The sequence below is a fragment of the Sus scrofa genome, chromosome 9 (genome assembly GCF_054392235.1).
Source record: "Sus scrofa isolate SSC_HxYL_T2T_F1_AM1 chromosome 9, Sscrofa_HxYL_maternal_Yorkshire_Landrace_v2.0, whole genome shotgun sequence".
Lineage (NCBI taxonomy): Eukaryota > Metazoa > Chordata > Mammalia > Artiodactyla > Suidae > Sus > Sus scrofa.
In genome coordinates, this window is record NC_139391.1 from 98595642 (window position 1) to 98614376 (window position 18735).

At 38.5% G+C, this 18735-nt stretch overlaps 1 protein-coding gene across 8 annotated transcripts in view; it reads left to right on the forward strand.

The window, feature by feature from the left end:
- Positions 1-18735, forward strand: part of ELAPOR2 (endosome-lysosome associated apoptosis and autophagy regulator family member 2) — a 221335-nt gene that overhangs the window by 179664 nt on the left and 22936 nt on the right. For 6 of the 8 annotated variants that reach the window (XR_014815970.1, XM_084977241.1, XM_003130217.6 and 3 more), the window contains 6 exons: positions 834-1097; positions 1810-1983; positions 4003-4192; positions 5719-5815; positions 6364-6465; positions 15516-15642. Coding sequence is in view for 5 of the 8 variants with exons in the window: in XM_084977241.1 (XP_084833367.1) it covers positions 834-1097; positions 1810-1983; positions 4003-4192; positions 5719-5815; positions 6364-6465; positions 15516-15642 (954 nt within the window). In the remaining 3 variants the exon portion in view is untranslated. The remainder of the gene's footprint in view (positions 1-833; positions 1098-1809; positions 1984-4002; positions 4193-5718; positions 5816-6363; positions 6466-15515; positions 15643-18735) is intronic. The other 2 variants (XR_014815973.1, XR_014815971.1) reach the window with 1 other exon arrangement.

Here is an 18735-nt window from a genome sequence, read left to right on the forward strand (position 1 = left end):
GTCTGTTGGTTAAGGAAAGTGCTAGAGAGGGAGAAGCAGCCCCAAGAAATGATAGGATTGCATCAGGATCACACAGTTAGTGTTTGCATGAGGACGTTTTAATCCCTGGTCCAAGTCTTTTCCACATGGCCACACTGCAATCATCCTATTATTTCATGACATTTGGGCTTATATCTGAATAAACAGTGATGAGAGATAACATTGCTCTTTTGTTAAATCATATTGGTTCTTCCAGACATGAAGTGTACACTTATGTCTGAATTTGTACCAGTTATGACATAGTCTCATAGTGGTTGTGACAAAACTCCTGGAACTCTATTACTGTGGAAATTCGCTTCTAGTGTTCAGATTTAAGACTTTTTTTTTTTTTTTTTTTTTCTCCAAAAAAGAACCAAAAGGAAGTACTGTTAATCCACTGTCACAGAGTTCCTGACTTGGCTCAGTGGTTAATGAATCCAACTAGGAACCAAGAGGCTGTGGGTTCGATCCCTGGCCTTGCTCAGTGGATTAAGGATCCGGCATTGTCATGAGCTGTGGTGTTGGTCGCAGACATGGCTTGATCCTGCATTGCTCTGGATCTGGCATAGGCTGGCGGCCACAGCTCCGATTAGACCCCCAGCCTGGGAACCTCCATATGCCGCAGGAGTGGCCCTAGAAAAGGCAAAAAGACAAAAAGACAAAAAAAAAAAAAAAAAAAAAAAAGTCCACTGTCACTTATAAACTCTCAGACTGGAACACTGTGCTTAGTTATTTTGGTGATGTGAACATAAAACAGTCTGGTTGTACAACTAAGCACTAAGGCGGAGGTCATTACTTTCTTGCTCTCTTTTTAGAATAGACGGTTCATCAATGACATGGTGAAGATTTATTCTATCACTGCCACTAATGCAGTTGATGGGGTGGCATCCTCATGCCGTGCCTGTGCCCTCGGTTCTGAACAGTCGGGCTCATCGTGTGTCCCCTGCCCCCCAGGCCACTACATTGAGAAAGAAACCAACCAGTGCAAGGAGTGTCCACCTGATACCTACCTGTCCATACATCAGGTCTATGGAAAGGAGGCTTGTATTCCGTGTGGGCCTGGGAGTAGAAGCACGCAGGTAAGGGGGTCTGTGTTTTAGTTCTCACCAGGAAAGCATATTTTAATAGACACACTCACAGATTACTCTTAATGTTGCTCCAGGAGCTATGAAGTTGCTCTTTATCTGTACAAATGACTTTCTCATTCCCTTTCTTAGTTTATCTCCTCTTAAATCTTTTGAGCTCTTAATATGTGCCATGAAAATGCTAATTACTGGGGACATAAAATATTAAGAAGAGCATCCAAATAAGAGTGCTTTCCAAAAATATTAAAGCTGAGTTCTTGTATATTCCGTTAAGGTAGTACAAGTAAACTGCTTCTCTCTAGGTAGGCTCTAGGCGTATATGGAGAACAGCAAGCATATATCATAACATTTTAAGTGCAAAGATTGATGCTATGTTATAGGTGAAGGAAAAAATAGTTTAATGTTTGTTTAAACGGGCGTAACACAAAAATTTGGCTATTTATTAAAATGCCTTTCAACAAGAAACAATCTTAGAATAACTTTACTCTTTAAAAATTATGACTCTTCTGAATGTTGCCTAGAGAAATCTGTGGTTTTAGAAATCCTCTATAGTAGCATGGTAACATTTATCACAACTAAGACAAAATTGCTGAAATAGTTTTTAAACGTAGAATTTTTGGTAACACATCTTTTCATAGCAACTAATACTTTCCTGCCATATTGTTTTGTTTTGTTTTTCTTTACATTTCTTAATCTTTAATCAAAGGACCACTCAGTTTGCTACAGTGACTGCTTTTTCTACCATGAAAAAGAAAATCAGAGTTTGCGCTATGACTTCAGCAACCTCAGCAGTGTGGGCTCCTTAATGAATGGTCCCAGCTTTACTTCCAAAGGGACAAAATACTTCCATTTCTTCAATATCAGTTTATGTGGGCATGAGGTGAGTTCTGACTGTCAAGGTGAGATGGAGCTATGTTTCAGCTCTGAGTTACTCTCTGTGTTGATGGACCAATAAAATCTCTGTGGAAACTAACAAGCAAATGTCAGAAACTGAGTTTTGACAGCTGAAATCCTCTGTTGCCTCCTAGCATGTTGGCAGTTTTCTCCACCAGGGGCAACCTTGTCTGGTTCTCAGTCCATCAAAGCACTTATCCAGTCGGTTGAACCCCAGAGCTTGGAGCCATGGTGTAAATGCTTTGAGGATTTTTCAGTTTTGTGAAAGTGGGTCAGGCTTGTCAATCCTACCTGTTAGGAAGGCAGGAAGTTAAAGTTTGAGAAAGTTTTACTGTTGTTTATATTGTCAATTTTGGGTTTTGAAAAGAAAAAGCTTTCAAGAAGTTTGCCTCATACTAAAAAGGAAGTAAGCAGGGGACAAGTGTCAGTGGGTCCGGTAGCCTCTGCTAATAAATAATGGGGTTTAATGGGATTTTATTTTCTTTGGAAAGAAGCAAAACCTTACTTTCTGCTGATAATGGGAGAGTTACAGGACTCTGTTTCCAATATTTTTGTGGGCATACAAGCTTGGGGTTGGGATGTATATGTATATATTCACTGTTAACAAAGGTGAAAATATAATAAGACATTTCTCCCATGTCTCATTCCGTGTTAACTCCTATATATCCAGTGGTCTTTTATGAGATGCTATGCCAAACTTTGTACAAAGGAAATAAAAAGAGATCTCATGACTCGAGAAGTTTTCAGACTAAGAGAGCTATACACTTCACATGGTCTGACATTTGTCTTATCCTGATTTTACATGGAATGATTCAGTAGACTCATTCGATTGGTTAGTCACTCAGTCCACTCAATAAATAAATATATATTAAATACCTATTGCATTAAATGCTGCATGAAGCAATGAATAAAGTTAATTCCATTACTTATTACCCTTCTTTTTCTTATTCCTGTATTACCACTGTCTTCTCTTTTATATTCTCCTTGTATCTTTCTCCTTTTCTTTCCTTTTTATTCTCATTTCTTTTCATTTATTGTTGTTTTCCTTTCCTCAGTAGTTTATCTCTGCTCTTTCCCCTTTTTTTCCTCTCTTCTGATTTCAACCGTTTAAACTTGGTAAAAATATGTTGCACCTGTGTTGTGGTGCGAAGCCTTGGTGGCGGGAGAAAGTTGTGTAGGTTAGGATTGCTAGCTGCATTAAGAAAGAGAAATCTTTTTTCTTTGTTTATGCCCATCTCTGCACACTTGCATCTAAAACCAATATACTCATGTTCCTGTTTTTCTATATACATTTCTTTGTAGAATTTATAGGGTAAACTCTAGTCCTTTGGACTGGGACTGTCATATATTTAAACATGCTATATTTTAAGAGTCTGCTAATATTTATAAATTATATCTTCCAAATACCTTCCAAATGATTAAAGAAGTATTCCCTTTAATTTACTGTGTAGTGGAGGAGATACACATCACTGAATCTAAGATTTGTTGAAGGAAGGTGCTTTCAGTGACTATTTAGAATTTAAATGTTATCCTCGGCTTTTATATTTGCTTTCTCAGCCTTGACATTCCTTTCCTGACACACCCAAACCTGTATAGGAGAAAGAAGAGCAAATCTTTTTTCCCAGGATTAAATCCTTCACCAGCAGGTTTCTGATCTCTTTGTATGCATTGTTATCCTAAGAATTGAAGATTCTGTGTATGACTTTTATTTCCTTAACATTAGATGGCTTTCATGCAGCACAAATGATGTTTGTTGTTGGGGAAGCAGAGCAGCCTTGAATTACAGTATTCATTCTAACTTCAGTGACTCTCAACCTTGGTTGAACATTGGAATTGCCTCAAGAACTTTTAAAAAGTACTGGTGCCTGGGCCCTAAACCAGATCAATTAAATCAGAATTGCAGTGAGGAGAGAGCCAGTACTCTGCTAGAATCACTAGCCAGCTGGGATCTGGTTTAGAGACTGATCTTCAGTAAAAGCTCTTTATGATTTTGTTTTCCTAATAGGGGAAGAAGTCGGCCCTTTGTACCAACAACATAACAGACTTTACAGTAAAGGAAACGGCGGCAGGGTCAGAGGATTACACAAATTTAGTAGGAGCATTTGTATGCCAGTCAACTATTATTCCTTCTGAAAGTAAGGGTTTCCGAGCAGCCTTATCCTCACAGTCCATCATTCTGGCAGATACGTTTTTAGGTAAGCATCATTTGGTTCATAAGTGCACTCATGCCTTTGTTCTGAAATTATGGTACTGATAACTTGTCATTGCATTGGTGCTCACCAAAGATAAATAAAGCCCACAGGTAAATCTAAACCATCTTTTGTAACATGGTTAAAAAGTCCCCACAAGTGAAGTTCCTGTCATGGCACAGCAGAAACGAATCCGACCAGGAACCACGAGGATGTGGGTTCCATCCCTGGCCTCGCTAAGTGGGTTAAGGATCACCGTTGCTGTGAGCTGTGGTGTGGGTCGCAGATGTGTCTTGGATCTGACACTGCTATGGCTGTGGCATAGGCAGGTGGCTACGCTCTGATTAGACCCCTAGCCTGGGAACCTCCACATGCTGAGGTGCAGCCCTAAAAAGACAAAAAGACCAAAAAAAAAAAAAAAAAGTTCCCACAAGTGAGATATTTTGACCAATCTCAGTGAGTAGAGAAAGCTTCTACAATGTGTATTAATTTATATGGGGTATATTGTTTTCTGAGTCAGTGCCTTTCCTCAGATTGTTTAGGAGTTTAAGGGGCCACATAATTAAAGAAAAAACCCAAACTGATAACAAAAGAACAATAAACAAACGCAATATAAACCTAAATCATAATATCTGCTGCCAGTCTTCATTTTCTTTTTTCATACCAGAAGCTGGTAACAAGCAGCAAGAGTCAGTGTGCTGAGTTGTATTTACCATATCTGCCCCTTCTATTTCTGTGGTCTAGAAATTATAGGGAAGTTTTAAGAATAATTCAGGTCCCTAAGTAGTAATTCTTAAGAATCAATTTTGTTAAGATCTCTGGGGTAGGGATTAGGAAATATAAGGCATATGATAATCTAACAATTTAACAAACTTAGATAATTCTAATCTGCAGCAAGGTTAAGAACCATTGCTATAGACTGCAGAGGAGTTTAGCTGTAATTTTCAGCACCAAGGACAGTTATAGCGTTCATCATCAGACATCTTAGAACAAAGGTTGCTGTTAGTGCTTGCCTTTTGGCTTTGCAATCATTTTGCCTGGGGTGAGGGGAATGACTTACTTGTCAGTTAAGTAAAATTTGGAGGTATTTTTTGGAAGCTGTTAGGATGCAGAAATTTTTGTTTTGTCAAATGTGTCTATAATGAATGTGAACAAAAAGCTGTATAGCAAAGTAGCCCAGCTTATTCAACCAAACACATAAAATGCTGAGAATTATAATAGTAGATTATTGAAATGTTAGAACTGGAAGGAACTTTTGAGATAATCTAAATCACTGCATTCATTTTACGGATTTCAGGAGAACCAGGAAAGTAAAGTAACTTAAATAAGATTAGAAAGCTAGGGAGTAGAATCTTTTACCTTTTATTCTGGAAACTATGTAAAGTTTATTATTCTTACCAATAATGGATTAATATAATATTTCTGATAAAATTACAGCATCAGAGTAAAGCTATTTTCTATTCAGTTATACAGAGAATAAGTAAACTTAATTTTCCATATGATTTAATAGTTTCTCTTTTACTGTCATCTAGGAGTGACAGTTGAAACCACATTGCAAAATATTAATATAAAAGAAGATATGTTCCCAGTTTCACCAAGCCAAATTCCAGATGTGCATTTCTTTTATAAGTAAGTGAACATGCTGCTTCTCTTAACTATTTTCTTAATCTTAAGAATGTCACTTTAGGGTGGCTAGCATAGTAGCTTATACTTCACAGATAATTAGTAATTGGTTCTTTGAAGGGCTTAGTAAAAAATGGGACACATGGAATATTTAGAAAGCATTATATAATGTTTCTCATATATATAATCTTTTAAATTAGGCAATAAAGAGACTCTACTTCATTGTCTGGGCAGTAATTATTTGTAATTCACACATCAAAACATCAGCCTAAGTAGCTATGGCCTCTAATCTCTTAAAAATTCTTTTGATTATAATTTTGATTATAATTAGAATAGCTTTACTAAATCCTTTGATGATAGCTTAACACTTTACCTGGGGAAATATTTCACTTTTCATAGGCAGTGAAAGTCAGTGAACTCAATATGTATTAAAATGCTCAGTTAGTGAATGTTGATACATTTTTCATATATTATTAGAATATGCACCCAGGATACTTTTGTCTTTGTAACCTGTGTCATACCTGTTTTGTGAAATGACGTCTGCCCTCCAATAGGTCTTCTACAACTACAACCTCTTGTGTTAATGGCCGATCAACTGCTGTGAAAATGAGGTGTAATCCTGCTAAACAGGGAGCAGGAGTGATTTCCGTCCCCAGGTAGTCTTATTTCTATATGATTCTTCTACATGTGCATGTATCAGGAAGCAAAACTCTCCAGAATCTCACTATTCAGCACTGTGCTCTCTATGGATGTAAGGCAGAAAGAGACACAGAATCTATAGATTTTTGCTGTATGGATGTGCGGAGTGCCTGTCAGGAGGTATTTCTTCTTGCCAATCTCAATACTTCCCACTCTCCCCAATGACATATTCTCATCTTGTTTGCCTGAGTGTCTAATTCTCTTGAAAATTATTTAAGTGAGATATAACTATACTGTTTGTATCCTTGTATTTATTCTTACACTCTAGCCTCAGTTTCTTTGAGAGCTAGATTAGGAACTTTCCTGGTTATAGTATTTCATCAGCAGCGAACTATCTGGGTGATCTAGATTGAGCAATCTAACCTTTGGGTCATAGTGCCTTTCTCTACAAGGGGATGGTGGTCAGGGTAGATCCATTTCCACCTCTTGAGTTTTCTGATCAGTGGTGGTGGAATCACCAAGTTAGAGTCAGACGTAGAGACTACATTATACAGTTCACCTAACTGATTGGCATTGACGTAACAGCTGTCCACAGTCTAGATCTGATTAATATAGCCACATTTGTGGGAACGTTAGGAAAAAACAAGCAGTTTCATGGACTCAAAACCGTCAACTTAAAGATTGCTATCGCGGCATAAGTAATGCTTAAATGTCTCCTGATTTTAATTTTTCATGGTTATTCATTGTTCAGTATGCAGATTATTTATTCTGAAATTTTGGGGGGGTTCAAGTAGCTTTGGATCCTAATTTTTATTTTTTATTTATTTATTTTTTTGGTTTTTTTGCTATTTCTTGGGCTGCTCCTGCGGCATATGGAGGTTCCCAGGTTAGGGGTCTAATCAGATCTGTAGCCGCCAGCCTACACCAGAGCCACAGCAACGTGGGATCCGAGCCGCGTCTGCAACCTACACCACAGCTCAGGGCAATGCCGGATCGTTAACCCACTGAGCAAGGGCAGGGATCGGACCCGCAACCTCATGGTTCCTAGTCGGATTCATTAACCACTGCGCCACAACGGGAACTCCTGGATCCTAATTTGATTTGCAGATTTTTCTCCATCAAGATAGCAATATATTTAAAAAAAAAATGATTGCCTTAATTTTGTTTTTGGTGTCTCATAGTAACTTTTGTGAGACTTTAAGTTATCTTGCTTATGGTACAATCCTGTTCCATCAGGACTGGAAATCAGTGGTCTAGGTGTTGTTTCTATTACTTAATATCTTAATCACAGTGGTAACATTTTCAGGCCCATTTCTAGGCATAAAGGCACATGAGCATTCATCTCTTGCCAGCTGTGTTTCTCTGGCTCTCATAGATCTATGAATTAATTTTTTTTTACCTCTTAAAGGTGAGAAAAGAATGTGATGAGCGCAGTATATAATAAAAGGTAATAGACATCTGTGAAAGAAACAGAGGGGGCCTGGTGCCCAAGAGCATCGTGTGGTAGAGGATCTATGTGCCAGCATCCACGCTGGAGTCAAGGCAGCAAAGCACACTTTCTTTATGAGAAGGTGTGTTCAGAGATTCCTTCATTATCCTCTGATAGCCCATCATGTAGAACTGGGTTCCGAGGCTTGTTCTAATTACTGTAGCCCTTCTGAGATTCTTTCTTGGACCTGGCAACACCTTTGTGGGTCTACCCTCTAAGAGTCCACCTGGATGACTTATGAAGCCTCCTCCAGATCTCGGATTCAAGCAGATAATGTTACTAAAGCTCTATCACTCTAACTCTCCCAAGGTGTGTTCTGATGTTTTAACATAACAACAACAAAATAGCATCATGACGTTAAATGATAGCATGTAGAAACTAATTATTTCCTTTTGAGGAGAGGAAAAGTAAAGTTCCTCCTTTGACCTCTAGCAGTTTTTTACAACTTGGGGAACTTGACTGTCTTTGCAAGGGTTTCCCAAGATGACCTGTGGCAGAGAATCTTGGGATGTCTGCTTTAAAACTGATTTCTAGGCCTTCCATGAAAACCAAAGAATTTTCGAGTGATCAGCACAGGAATTTTTATAAAACACAAGGCAATTCTGATACATATTAAAATTCGAGAACTACTGGTTTAACCCTCATTTTGTAGATTTGGCTTGTTTTTTTTTCTGAGACAGATTCTTGGATTTTGTCTTGCATTTTAGTTTTCTGAAGAGCTAAATTTGAAGCTTCTGTTCTACAGGAGGGAGTCCTTCACCCATGTTTTGATAAAACTTATGATGCACACTGAAGTTTGAGGACCGCTGCTCTAGTGAACTACTTGAACACCACACCCTAAGTGTGCTGACCTTTAGTTCTTTTTTGAGGCAATTGCTTGTCTGGGCACAAGGGGGAGCCCTGGGATCAGAACATGACAAACAGCAGCTTGTCCTGAAATAGATTTTTTTTTTTTTTTTTTTTTTAAGCTGTGGGACTGAATAACGATTTCCTACCAACAATAAAAGAACGTTAACAGAACCAAATTTATTTAGGTTACTTTTGAAGAGGACTTAATTTGCATTTTCCTTTCTGGAGCTTTAAATTGTTTAGGAGAGAGAGGAAGGTGCTAACCAGGCGTTTGCATTGGGATAGCTCATTCATGGATTGAGAAATCATAATAGGGAGATTTTGACAGGTCAGAAGGGTTACTATCCCCTGGAATTCTCTCTTGGCTAAGAATCTTGGCAAACCAGGCAAAGGCAACTTTAACCGTACTAATGGTAGCTGGGGCTCTGTGTCTTGGTGACCTGGGAACATGCCGCAAGACCCCCAGTCCTGGGAAAATGAGAATATCTTAACAGAAAGCCAGTGGGGTAGGAGAAAAGGGGAAACTGTGTGTTTTCTGTGCATGTCACGTACAGTGTAGAAGGAGCAGCAAATATTTTGAGCTGCCTACGAATCTGCTCTTGGAAACTCCAGCCTGTCTGTTCAGTCTGGCAAATATAGTTGGTTTCTAATTCTGCAAAGTGTCTGGAGGGTGTGAGACATTTTTCGATAAAAGCTTAACAGCGTGATGTCTGTGGCAGATGAAATCTCAGAGCAGAAGTGGACTTTCAAGATTATCTAGTGCAGTTTGTACCTTGGCCAAAGAATAAATTGCTAACACAATAGACCACTGGTATCCCTAAAGAGGTGCCTTTCCAGCCTCTGCCTAAAAGGCTTTCCAAACCTCTAATCATGATCTTTGGTAGTTAGAGGAATGGAAGCTTCTCCCTTCATTAGGAAAAATTGAAACATAAATGAGCACTGTGTCCAAAGTGCTCTTTCAAAAACATTAGAAATTTCTGGAGTGAAAAGTTTTTAAAAAAGGCTTACTAGAAAATGGTTAAAGGGAACCATTTTTACTCTGATAATAGAGATGTCATAGCACATTAGAGATCCTTCAGTCAAACCCATTTGTCTAGGTCTTCATCGGATGCTGCTGGCTTTTGGTAATTAACCCCGGGTAGAATCTTGAGAAAGAGATTTTTGCAGGATATGGTAAAATTTTATATCTCTGGCTCTAAGAACTATGGGTCAAAATATCTTATGTTCCAGCTCTGTCGTAAGTGATTTATACTCTTCCACTTTAGGGCAAACAAAATTAGAGCAGGGTGCAATTGTGTTTTACGGACTCTACACAGGAACAGTTTCTGCCAATAACAAGGCATCCCGAGCAGAGAAAGTCTGAGCTTCCTGAGCTGCCCAAGCTGAGGGGTAGTGAGTGGGAGGTCCGAGGGTATGGCCCAGGCCAGAGGATGCCAGTCCGAATGTCCTGAGACCAGGGAAAGCCAAGAAACCCACAAAAGCCCCACATGAAAGAGGCTCAGCAGCAGTGGTGCTCTGACACCAAGTGATAAATGTTCTGGGCACGCAAGACTGGCCTTTCTCACCAATCTCAGATTAACTCCAAAAGGATCAGAAATGTACTGACCTACATACATTAGACGAAACAATCTTATACTGATTTAGCAGCTATCCAAACAATTAAGAATAAATTGAGTATTGCATTACAATAGTTCATAAGAACACAAGCGTCTTCTCCATGATTTCATACTATGAACCCGGTAGATCCTGCTTTAGGTAAGATAGTTCATTTGAAGAGGACGTTGGTAATTCATAGCTCAATCCAGTTATTCCCCCCAGGAAAGGTGTTCCATTTTAGAATCCAAGACATAATTTTTATTTTATTTTATTTTAAAGCTATATTATTTTATTTTATTTTTTTGTCTTTTTTTGCCATTTCTTGGGCCGCTCCTGCGGCATATGGAGGTTCCCAGGCTAGGGGTCGAATCGGAGCTGTAGCTGCCAGGCTACGCCAGAGCCACAGCAACGCGGGATCCAAGCCACGTCTGCGACTCACACCACAGCTCACAGCAACGCTGGATCTTTAACCCACTGAGCAAGGGCAGGGATCGAACCCGCAACCTCATGGTTCCTAGTCGGATTCGTTAACCACTGCACCACAACGGGAACTCCAGTTTTTATTTTTTTAATGGCTGCATCCATGGCGTTCCTGGGCCAGGGATTGAATACAAGCCACAGCTGCTACCTACGCCACAAACTGGCAACACCGGGTTGGGGATTGAGCTGGCACCTCTACAGCGACCTGAGCCACTGTGGTTGGATTCTTAACCCACTGCACCACGGCAAGAACTCCAACATAACTTTCTAAATAGAGATTTATCTGAATCCTCACATATTGTTAGTGCCACCTGGATTGTTAAGGCAAATTCACAAACAAAATAAGGAAACTAGAAAGCCCTTTACTTATTTTCCAGAAAAATCAAATCAAGGCTTATCTGGTTGTCCCTGGAGTCTGTGGTGGTTTCTTTACGTAGAAGTCACAGCACATCTGGTCATCCTATAAAACTCTAGCCTCCCATGCCCCATGTCCATGACCTTGTGTTATTTCTTTAAAAATGTACTCACTGTTTTCTGTGTGATCATATAGAGCAAAAGTGATAGAGAAGCACAATTAGCAACACCTAAAAAAAGTTGGCTGGAAAGGGGTAAAGATGGTGGTGACACAGGCTATCAAGGAGAAAGGTATTCCACATAACTAGCAATAAAATGTTTATCTATCATACTGTTTTTTTCTTGCATCTTTTAAAAATGCTCATTACATGTAAACACTGTTGAAACGATTACTGCTTCATACATTCTTGTTGTTTCCTAGGAAGGCCTGATTCAAACTGTGAAAATTATGCGTATCACAAAAAATCCAACTTGGATGTTGCACATTTAAATGATTCACTGAGAGCAAAGAATTCAATTGATTCTAAACTAAAATGCTAAGAGTTTCTAAGAGTTTCTTTTAAAAAGTGAAGTCTACCAAGGAAAGGCACTGAATCATTGTAGTATTTTGACACCTAATGGCAGCTTTATACATTATATCAATGTCTTGATTTTTTTTCCATTTTTCTGGTTCTACCAGTTCTTTAGAAAGTGGTGTGTGTTGTTAATAGTCTTTTATATTTTGCAGTGCTTTAAACTTTCCCAAATTGTTCTCTCATTTTATCTTTTGTAATACCCTTTTGAATGCACTAGAGCACACATTCTACTCTTGACAAATTACAAAAATGAGAGCGTGGGGAGGGAGATTGAGCCACTTATGGAAAAACACACAATCGTTTGAAAGTCCAGTTAGAACTGAACTCAAGTGTTCTTTCTAGAGCTTTTTGCAACTTTTATTAATTTTCTCCTTTTCTTTTTCGTTTGTTAAATTCTTTCTTCTCAAACTTTAGTAGACTTACTCTTTCATTTTCCCAAGATAAAGTTTTTCCTCCCTTTAAAGCTTTTCTTTTTTGGGAAGATGCATAGAAAATAATTTGGAGAGGGGACATTTGAGTAGGAAAGCCTATTGGTAATTTTTGCTAAATGATCAGAAAAGTGTAATTATTTTGAAAGATGCAAATAATTGTTCTGCAAATGATATTTGTGTTCTTGAAGGATTTTTTTAATTGGTTATCCAATTTTTTTCAAAAGGGCAATTGTGAGTTGCTTTTACTGATCTGAAAGTTAGAGGGTAGCAATACTTTTTTAAGTGGCATGGTTTTTATGTATTGTACTTTCCTTTTTTAAAAAAAGCTCTTTTTGTTTCTCAGTCTGCATATATTTATTACTCCCTTTTTCAAACAGAGAAATTAAGGCAACTAAGAGTCAGATCTTTTTTCCAGACTCACTGTTCACCCTTGCTCTTGGCTCTGACAATCCTGGCCCTCTATTTCTGAAGCATGTCATAAAGAATGTTGCTTTCATTTACGTCCTGCCCACGTCCACTTAGTCTACAGCACACGGTCGCTTTGTAAAGATAGACTTGTAAAAAAATGCATCTATTTTCAGGCATGTAAATTATTTTAGTGTTCATATCAAGGTAATAATATACTTAGTTAAGATATGAAGATTTTCTCTTCTGATAGGCTGAAAATAAGATTTGGACAGTGTATCATGAGAATAGCATTTAAATTAAAACTATTATTATTATTATTATTTTTGCTTTTTAGGACTGAACCTGTGGAATATGGAAGTTCCCAGGCTAGGGCTCCAGTCAGAGCTATAGCTGCCGGCCTAGGCCACAGTCACAGCAATGCTGGATCCTTAACCCACTGAGCAAGGCCAGGGATCGAACCCACAACTTCATGGTTCCTAGTCAGATTCATTTCCACTGTGCCATGATGGGAACGCCTAAATTAAGACTTAAAAAGGGGTATTTGGGGAGTTTCTTTCTATTATTGTGTGTCTATCATTTTGCTATTAGTTGTTTCAGGAACACTGTTATTGGCACCAGCTAAGGTCTCGAGGAGGTTTTCAGGGCAATACCCTAAATTTAAACGGCTTGATTTAGGGAAGTACAGTAGAAAAATTAAGGGAACAGTACCCGCCTAGTTTTAGTGAATTCATAAAAAGAATAGTCATGCCCATTAGAATCTTTCCAAATAGCTTCTTGCCTCAGTCAGTAAGGTTTCTGCACATAGTAACAGTAGGTAAACTTTTGAGTCATGCTATGTTTATCTGTCCCTAAAATGAAAGAGGTAAGTTGACATCAAAGGCTCACTCAGCAGAAGGCGAAGTTTCATAAAGTCTCTGTTCAGACCCTGCCTGGTGGTTGGTTCTGTGCGATCTCCCACCGTCTGAGCCCCATCCATCCATGCTGAGAAGTGAGAGTAAACACTTTTCAAAGGAAGTCATCCTCAGGCTGAGGAGATTGCAAAGTAATTTTCATCACTGGCTGTGTGTTGATTTGATTTTGTTTTAACTTGAGATGATTTTTTTCATGTCTTTCCTCCACCCTCTGTGGACCACAGTCTTGCTCATGGTTTTGTTCCCTGAAGCACCTCACCCCAGTGTATTACCTTCTACAGAAATCACAACCTCCCTTTATCACCTAGCACCCGAATGCCCGGTGTCCAGTCACTGCCTTGCTCTTGAAGCACCTGTGACAATGACCTGCTTGTAATTTCCCTCCAGTTCATCTACAATTTCACCTATCTGGCAGGAGTTAATTCTCTTGCTTCCTTCTATTCTACTCTGTCTGACTTCTATTCTAGAATATTGTAGGTTTGGCTTAAAGATTCCTGTCTAACAAGAGTCTCCCCTGGAGCTTTTTTTTTTTTTTTTTTGTCATTATCTACCTGTTTCTCCTTAAAAACTTTTAAAATAGCTCTCTAGAGCTATGATTAACATACCATTACACTTCATTCATTTAAAGCATACAGTTCAGTGGGTATTGTATTTTCATATGTGCAACCATCACTAGAGCCAACTTTAAACTTTTTATCAACTCACAAAGAATTCCCATACCCTTTACCTATTACCTCCCTATACCTTAGCCCCCTTGCTAAACCTGAGCAACCCCGAAGCTGCTTTCTGTTCTATAGAGTTTCCTCTTAGGGGTCTCCTCCTGAGTGACAAAATATAATAAATGGTATTTTTTTTTTGTCTTTTTTGTTGTTGTTGCTATTTCTTGGGCCGCTCCCGCGGCATATGGAGGTTCCCAGGCTAGGAGTTGAATCGGAGCTGTAGCCACCGGCCTATGCCAGAGCCACAGCAACGCGGGATCCGAGCCGCATTTGCAACCTACACCACAGCTCACGGCAACGCCGGATCGTTAACCCACTGAGCAAGGGCAGGGACCGAACCCACAACCTCATGGTTCCTAGTCGGATTCGTTAACCACTGCGCCACAACGAGAACTCCATACATGGTATTTTTGATTGGCTTATATCACTAAGCCATGATATTTTTATTTTTTTTTTTATTTTTTTTATTTTCCCACTGTACAGCAAGGGGGTCAGGTTATCCTTACATGTATACATTACAATTATATTTTTTGCCCCACCCTTTGTTCTGTTGCAACATGAGTATCTAGACATAGTTCTCAATGCTATTCAGCAGGATCTCCTTGTAAATCTATTCTAAGTTGTGTCTGATAAGCCCAAGCTCCCGATCCCTCCCACTCCCTCCCCCTCCCATGATATTTTTGAGGTTTGTCCAAGTAGAGGCATGTATCAGTACTGCATTCCTATTTATGGCTGAGTAACGTTTCATTGCATGGATACACCACATTTTGTTTATTGATTCATGTGCTGATGGGCATTTGGGTTGTTTCCACCTTTTGAATATTATAGATAATGCTGTTTTGAACATTCATGTGCAAGTTTTTCTGTGAACATAGTACCTTCGTTTCTCTTGGCTATTTACCTAGAAACGTAATTGCTGGATCATTTGATAATTCTCTTTAGTTGTGTGAAGAACTGCCAGATTCTTCCAACAATGAACCATTTTATATTTCTGTAAGCAATATGTAAGGGTTCCATTCTCCCCCCACATCCTCACAGCACTTGTTATTAACTGTCTTTTTGACTCTAACCATTCTGGTCGGTGCAAAGTGGTATCTCATTGTGGTTTTGTCTCCTTTAGGTCGTTTTTTCATGTATTTCCTCAGCATCCACATAATTGTTTCTCAGTATGCAGTTTTTACTCAGATGTTGATTGAACTCAGTTGAATGTGTTATAAAAGCTGGCGTATTTGTTGTTTTTCATGTTTTATTTCAGCAAGTGTCCAGCTGGCACCTGTGATGGATGTTCATTCTATTTCCTGTGGGAGAGTGCTGAAGCTTGCCCTCTGTGCACAGAGCACGACTTCCATGAAATTGAGGGAGCCTGTAAGAGAGGGTTTCAGGTAAGGGGCAAACCTGTGGAAGCAGAACTGTGTCGTTGGAGGTAGTATTGTTTAGTCCAGCATCACTTAAATCGCAGAAACTTAAGAGTTAGTAGCATGGCTAAAGCTTGTAGTTAACTTAATGTGATAGCTGATAGTTAATGTGATATCAATATGATATCTTCAGGTAGCTGAAGATATATACTGGATTTGGGGAAAATGAAATATAGCAAGGGAATTGTAGACTATGGATATTTATCCAGATTATAAAGAAGTGATATAATTAAACCAAGGTGTTATTTATATAATGGAGTTGTAGGTATAATTTTTAAAATATGATTATTACTTCATCTCTCCCTTGGCTTTACTCATGTTGGGCCCCTGTGGGAATATCCTTGTCTCCAAACTCCTCTTCGCTTGTTTTTACTTCTACTCGGACATTTTTTTTTTTTTTTTTTTTTTTTTGGCCACTCCACAGCATATGGAGTTCCTGGGCCAGGGATCGGATCTGAGTCACAGTTGCAACATATGCCACAGCTGTAGCAACATCGAATCCTTAACACTGTGCCAGGCCAGGGATTGAACCTGAGACTCCACCAATCCTCTTGGGCCTCAGCGGGAACTCCAGTTATGGGTATGATTACTTTGAGGATGATATAACTGACTCTCCAGAAGAAGCATATAAAAATAGTAAAGCATATATATGTATAAATGTATATATGTAAGTCAAGATCCTACTCTATATTTTCTCTGCAATCATTTGTTTGCTTACTTGTTTTTTAGAATAAAGTTGGGATTCTACTCTGTATTCTTTTGTTCCCTTCATACATTTAAGATATTTCCCATATCATTAAATTTTTTTTTAAAAAAACTTGACTTTTGGGAGTTCTTGTTGTGGCTCAGCAATAACAAACTCATCTGATGTCTTTGAGGATGCTGGTTTGATCCCTGGCCTCACTCAATGGGTTAAAGATCCGACATTGCTGTGAGCTGTGGTATAGGTTGCAGACAAGGCTTGGATCTATTGTGGCTGTGGCTGTGGCGTAGGCCAGCACCTGCAGCTCTAAATCGACCCCTAGCCTGGGAACTTCCAAATGCCATGGGTGTGGCTCTAAAAAAGGAAAACCAACAAACAAAAACAACCAAAAAAAAAAAAAAAAACCCATGACTCTTAGTTATTGACGGGTTCTAATATAAATGCTATTTGGGACTTAATTTTTCTCCTGTTATTGGACATTTAAGAAAAAAATTGAAAACCATCATTTTGTAAATAACTCTGTCATGAACACATTGCTGGACGTTTGATTCTTACTGGAAAGAGATTAATTGGATTCAAGGAGATCACATTTTTAAGGTTCAAGCTACATGTTACTAAATTGCTTTGGTTACATCAATTTGCTTTTCTACAAATAGTGTTTGAGAGCCCCTACTTAGCTGCACCAGCCTGGACTAGTACCATATAAAAATGCAGACTTTTACTCTTTCAAGATGGCTTACCCCTCACCCTCTTCAAATTACATTGAAGTGATACCACAGAAGCACAGATGAGAGAATAGATCACTACCGGTGTGGGGACACTGTTAGAGAAACGGCATTAGAGGATCAGAGATTTCAGTGGTATTTCTGAGACCTAGAAGTTAGATAGATTGATTTTTGAGTTAGCATAGAATGGGGGACATACTAGAATCCTCATTTTTAAGGGCATCAGAAAGGGAGAGATATTCTGTCCAGAAAAGTCTTCAACAGCTTGTAGTTGGGCAGTTAGACGGTTGAAGTGTGAGAAAAAAATCTGAATGCCCCTCCCCCATCCCATACATTTGGCATATTTGTAAGCAGTCATGTCTGCCTCCAAGAAAACAAAACATAAAGAACTATTCTCTAAATTAGTATTTTTCATACTTGACTGGCAGCGAACATGTAGTAAGAACTAAATTGTACATTAAGCCTAGCACACAGACACAAAACTCAGACACACAGAGATAGGCCTAAAAATAGTTTTTCTATGGACCAACACTTTTTTTCATATTTTATGACAAAGTTTAGGCATAACAATGTAAAATGAGTTTTTGTTAATACTGTGATACTAAGTAGAAAAGCCCCCAAATAGACAGTACTAAATGAAAATTAGAAAGTTTCATTTAATCCAGTAACTGTGTTTATACGTAGGTAGCTCATTCCAGCTCAGAGCACACAGTGACAGCTCTGCTCACGCATCTAGGGCATGGTTAGGCCAGTTTCTTTTGAACGTTTTTAAGTGGGTCAAGTATGAAAATTCCAGCCTCGCAAAAAATAGTTTCTTTTTAATCCTCATAATAATAATGTATTTTTATGCTTCACAGTGGAATTTAATCTTTACCTTTTCTCTAAAATTATGATGAACTTATTATACTCACTTTTTTAGAGTAAATGAAACCCAGAAGATTCCCTTCTTTGGCCACCGAGTGTAACTCAGGAGTTTTGAAAAGCTAAATAACCTTGTATCCAAGCGTTATTTAATATTTCTATTCTGTAAAGTGATGATAAGAAGTTTCAGATAGTGGGATGACAACAGTGTCTCTAGTTTTATCTCATTCAAACTGTCTTCACTGAAAACACTGTGTTCAACATTTTATAAGAATGTTGCTCACAGATAGTTGCCCAGTGTAGCTTTTTAAATGTTTGCCTGGAGAGTAGTATCTTTTGGAACACTTTCTTTTGTTTGACACATTGGCATATGTAATTCTCCCCGTATAATTCCAAATTGCATTTGAGAAATACCAAGGTCAGTTAAATGTGTCCTTCTGTTGTACTTAGATGCAAGTTTTGAAAATATTTGCCAATGAGATTGAGTTTCAATTAGAAAAACATCTTTCCTTAGTATATTCCATTGTAATAACAAAGAAATGGGTTTGCTACAGTAAGTGGGTATGTTCACCTCTGATCTCTGAATAATATATTTTGAAGTCCTCTTTGATGAGCTTTCAATCCATGTGACACCTTTTACTGCATTTTCCATTATGTCCATGGACATGGGTGTGTTTCTTTGGATGCCAAAGCCTTATGACAGAAAAAAACAATGATTGCAAAATAACATGATGGGTATCTTTAAAATTTTAATAACTCTACTGTGCTTCT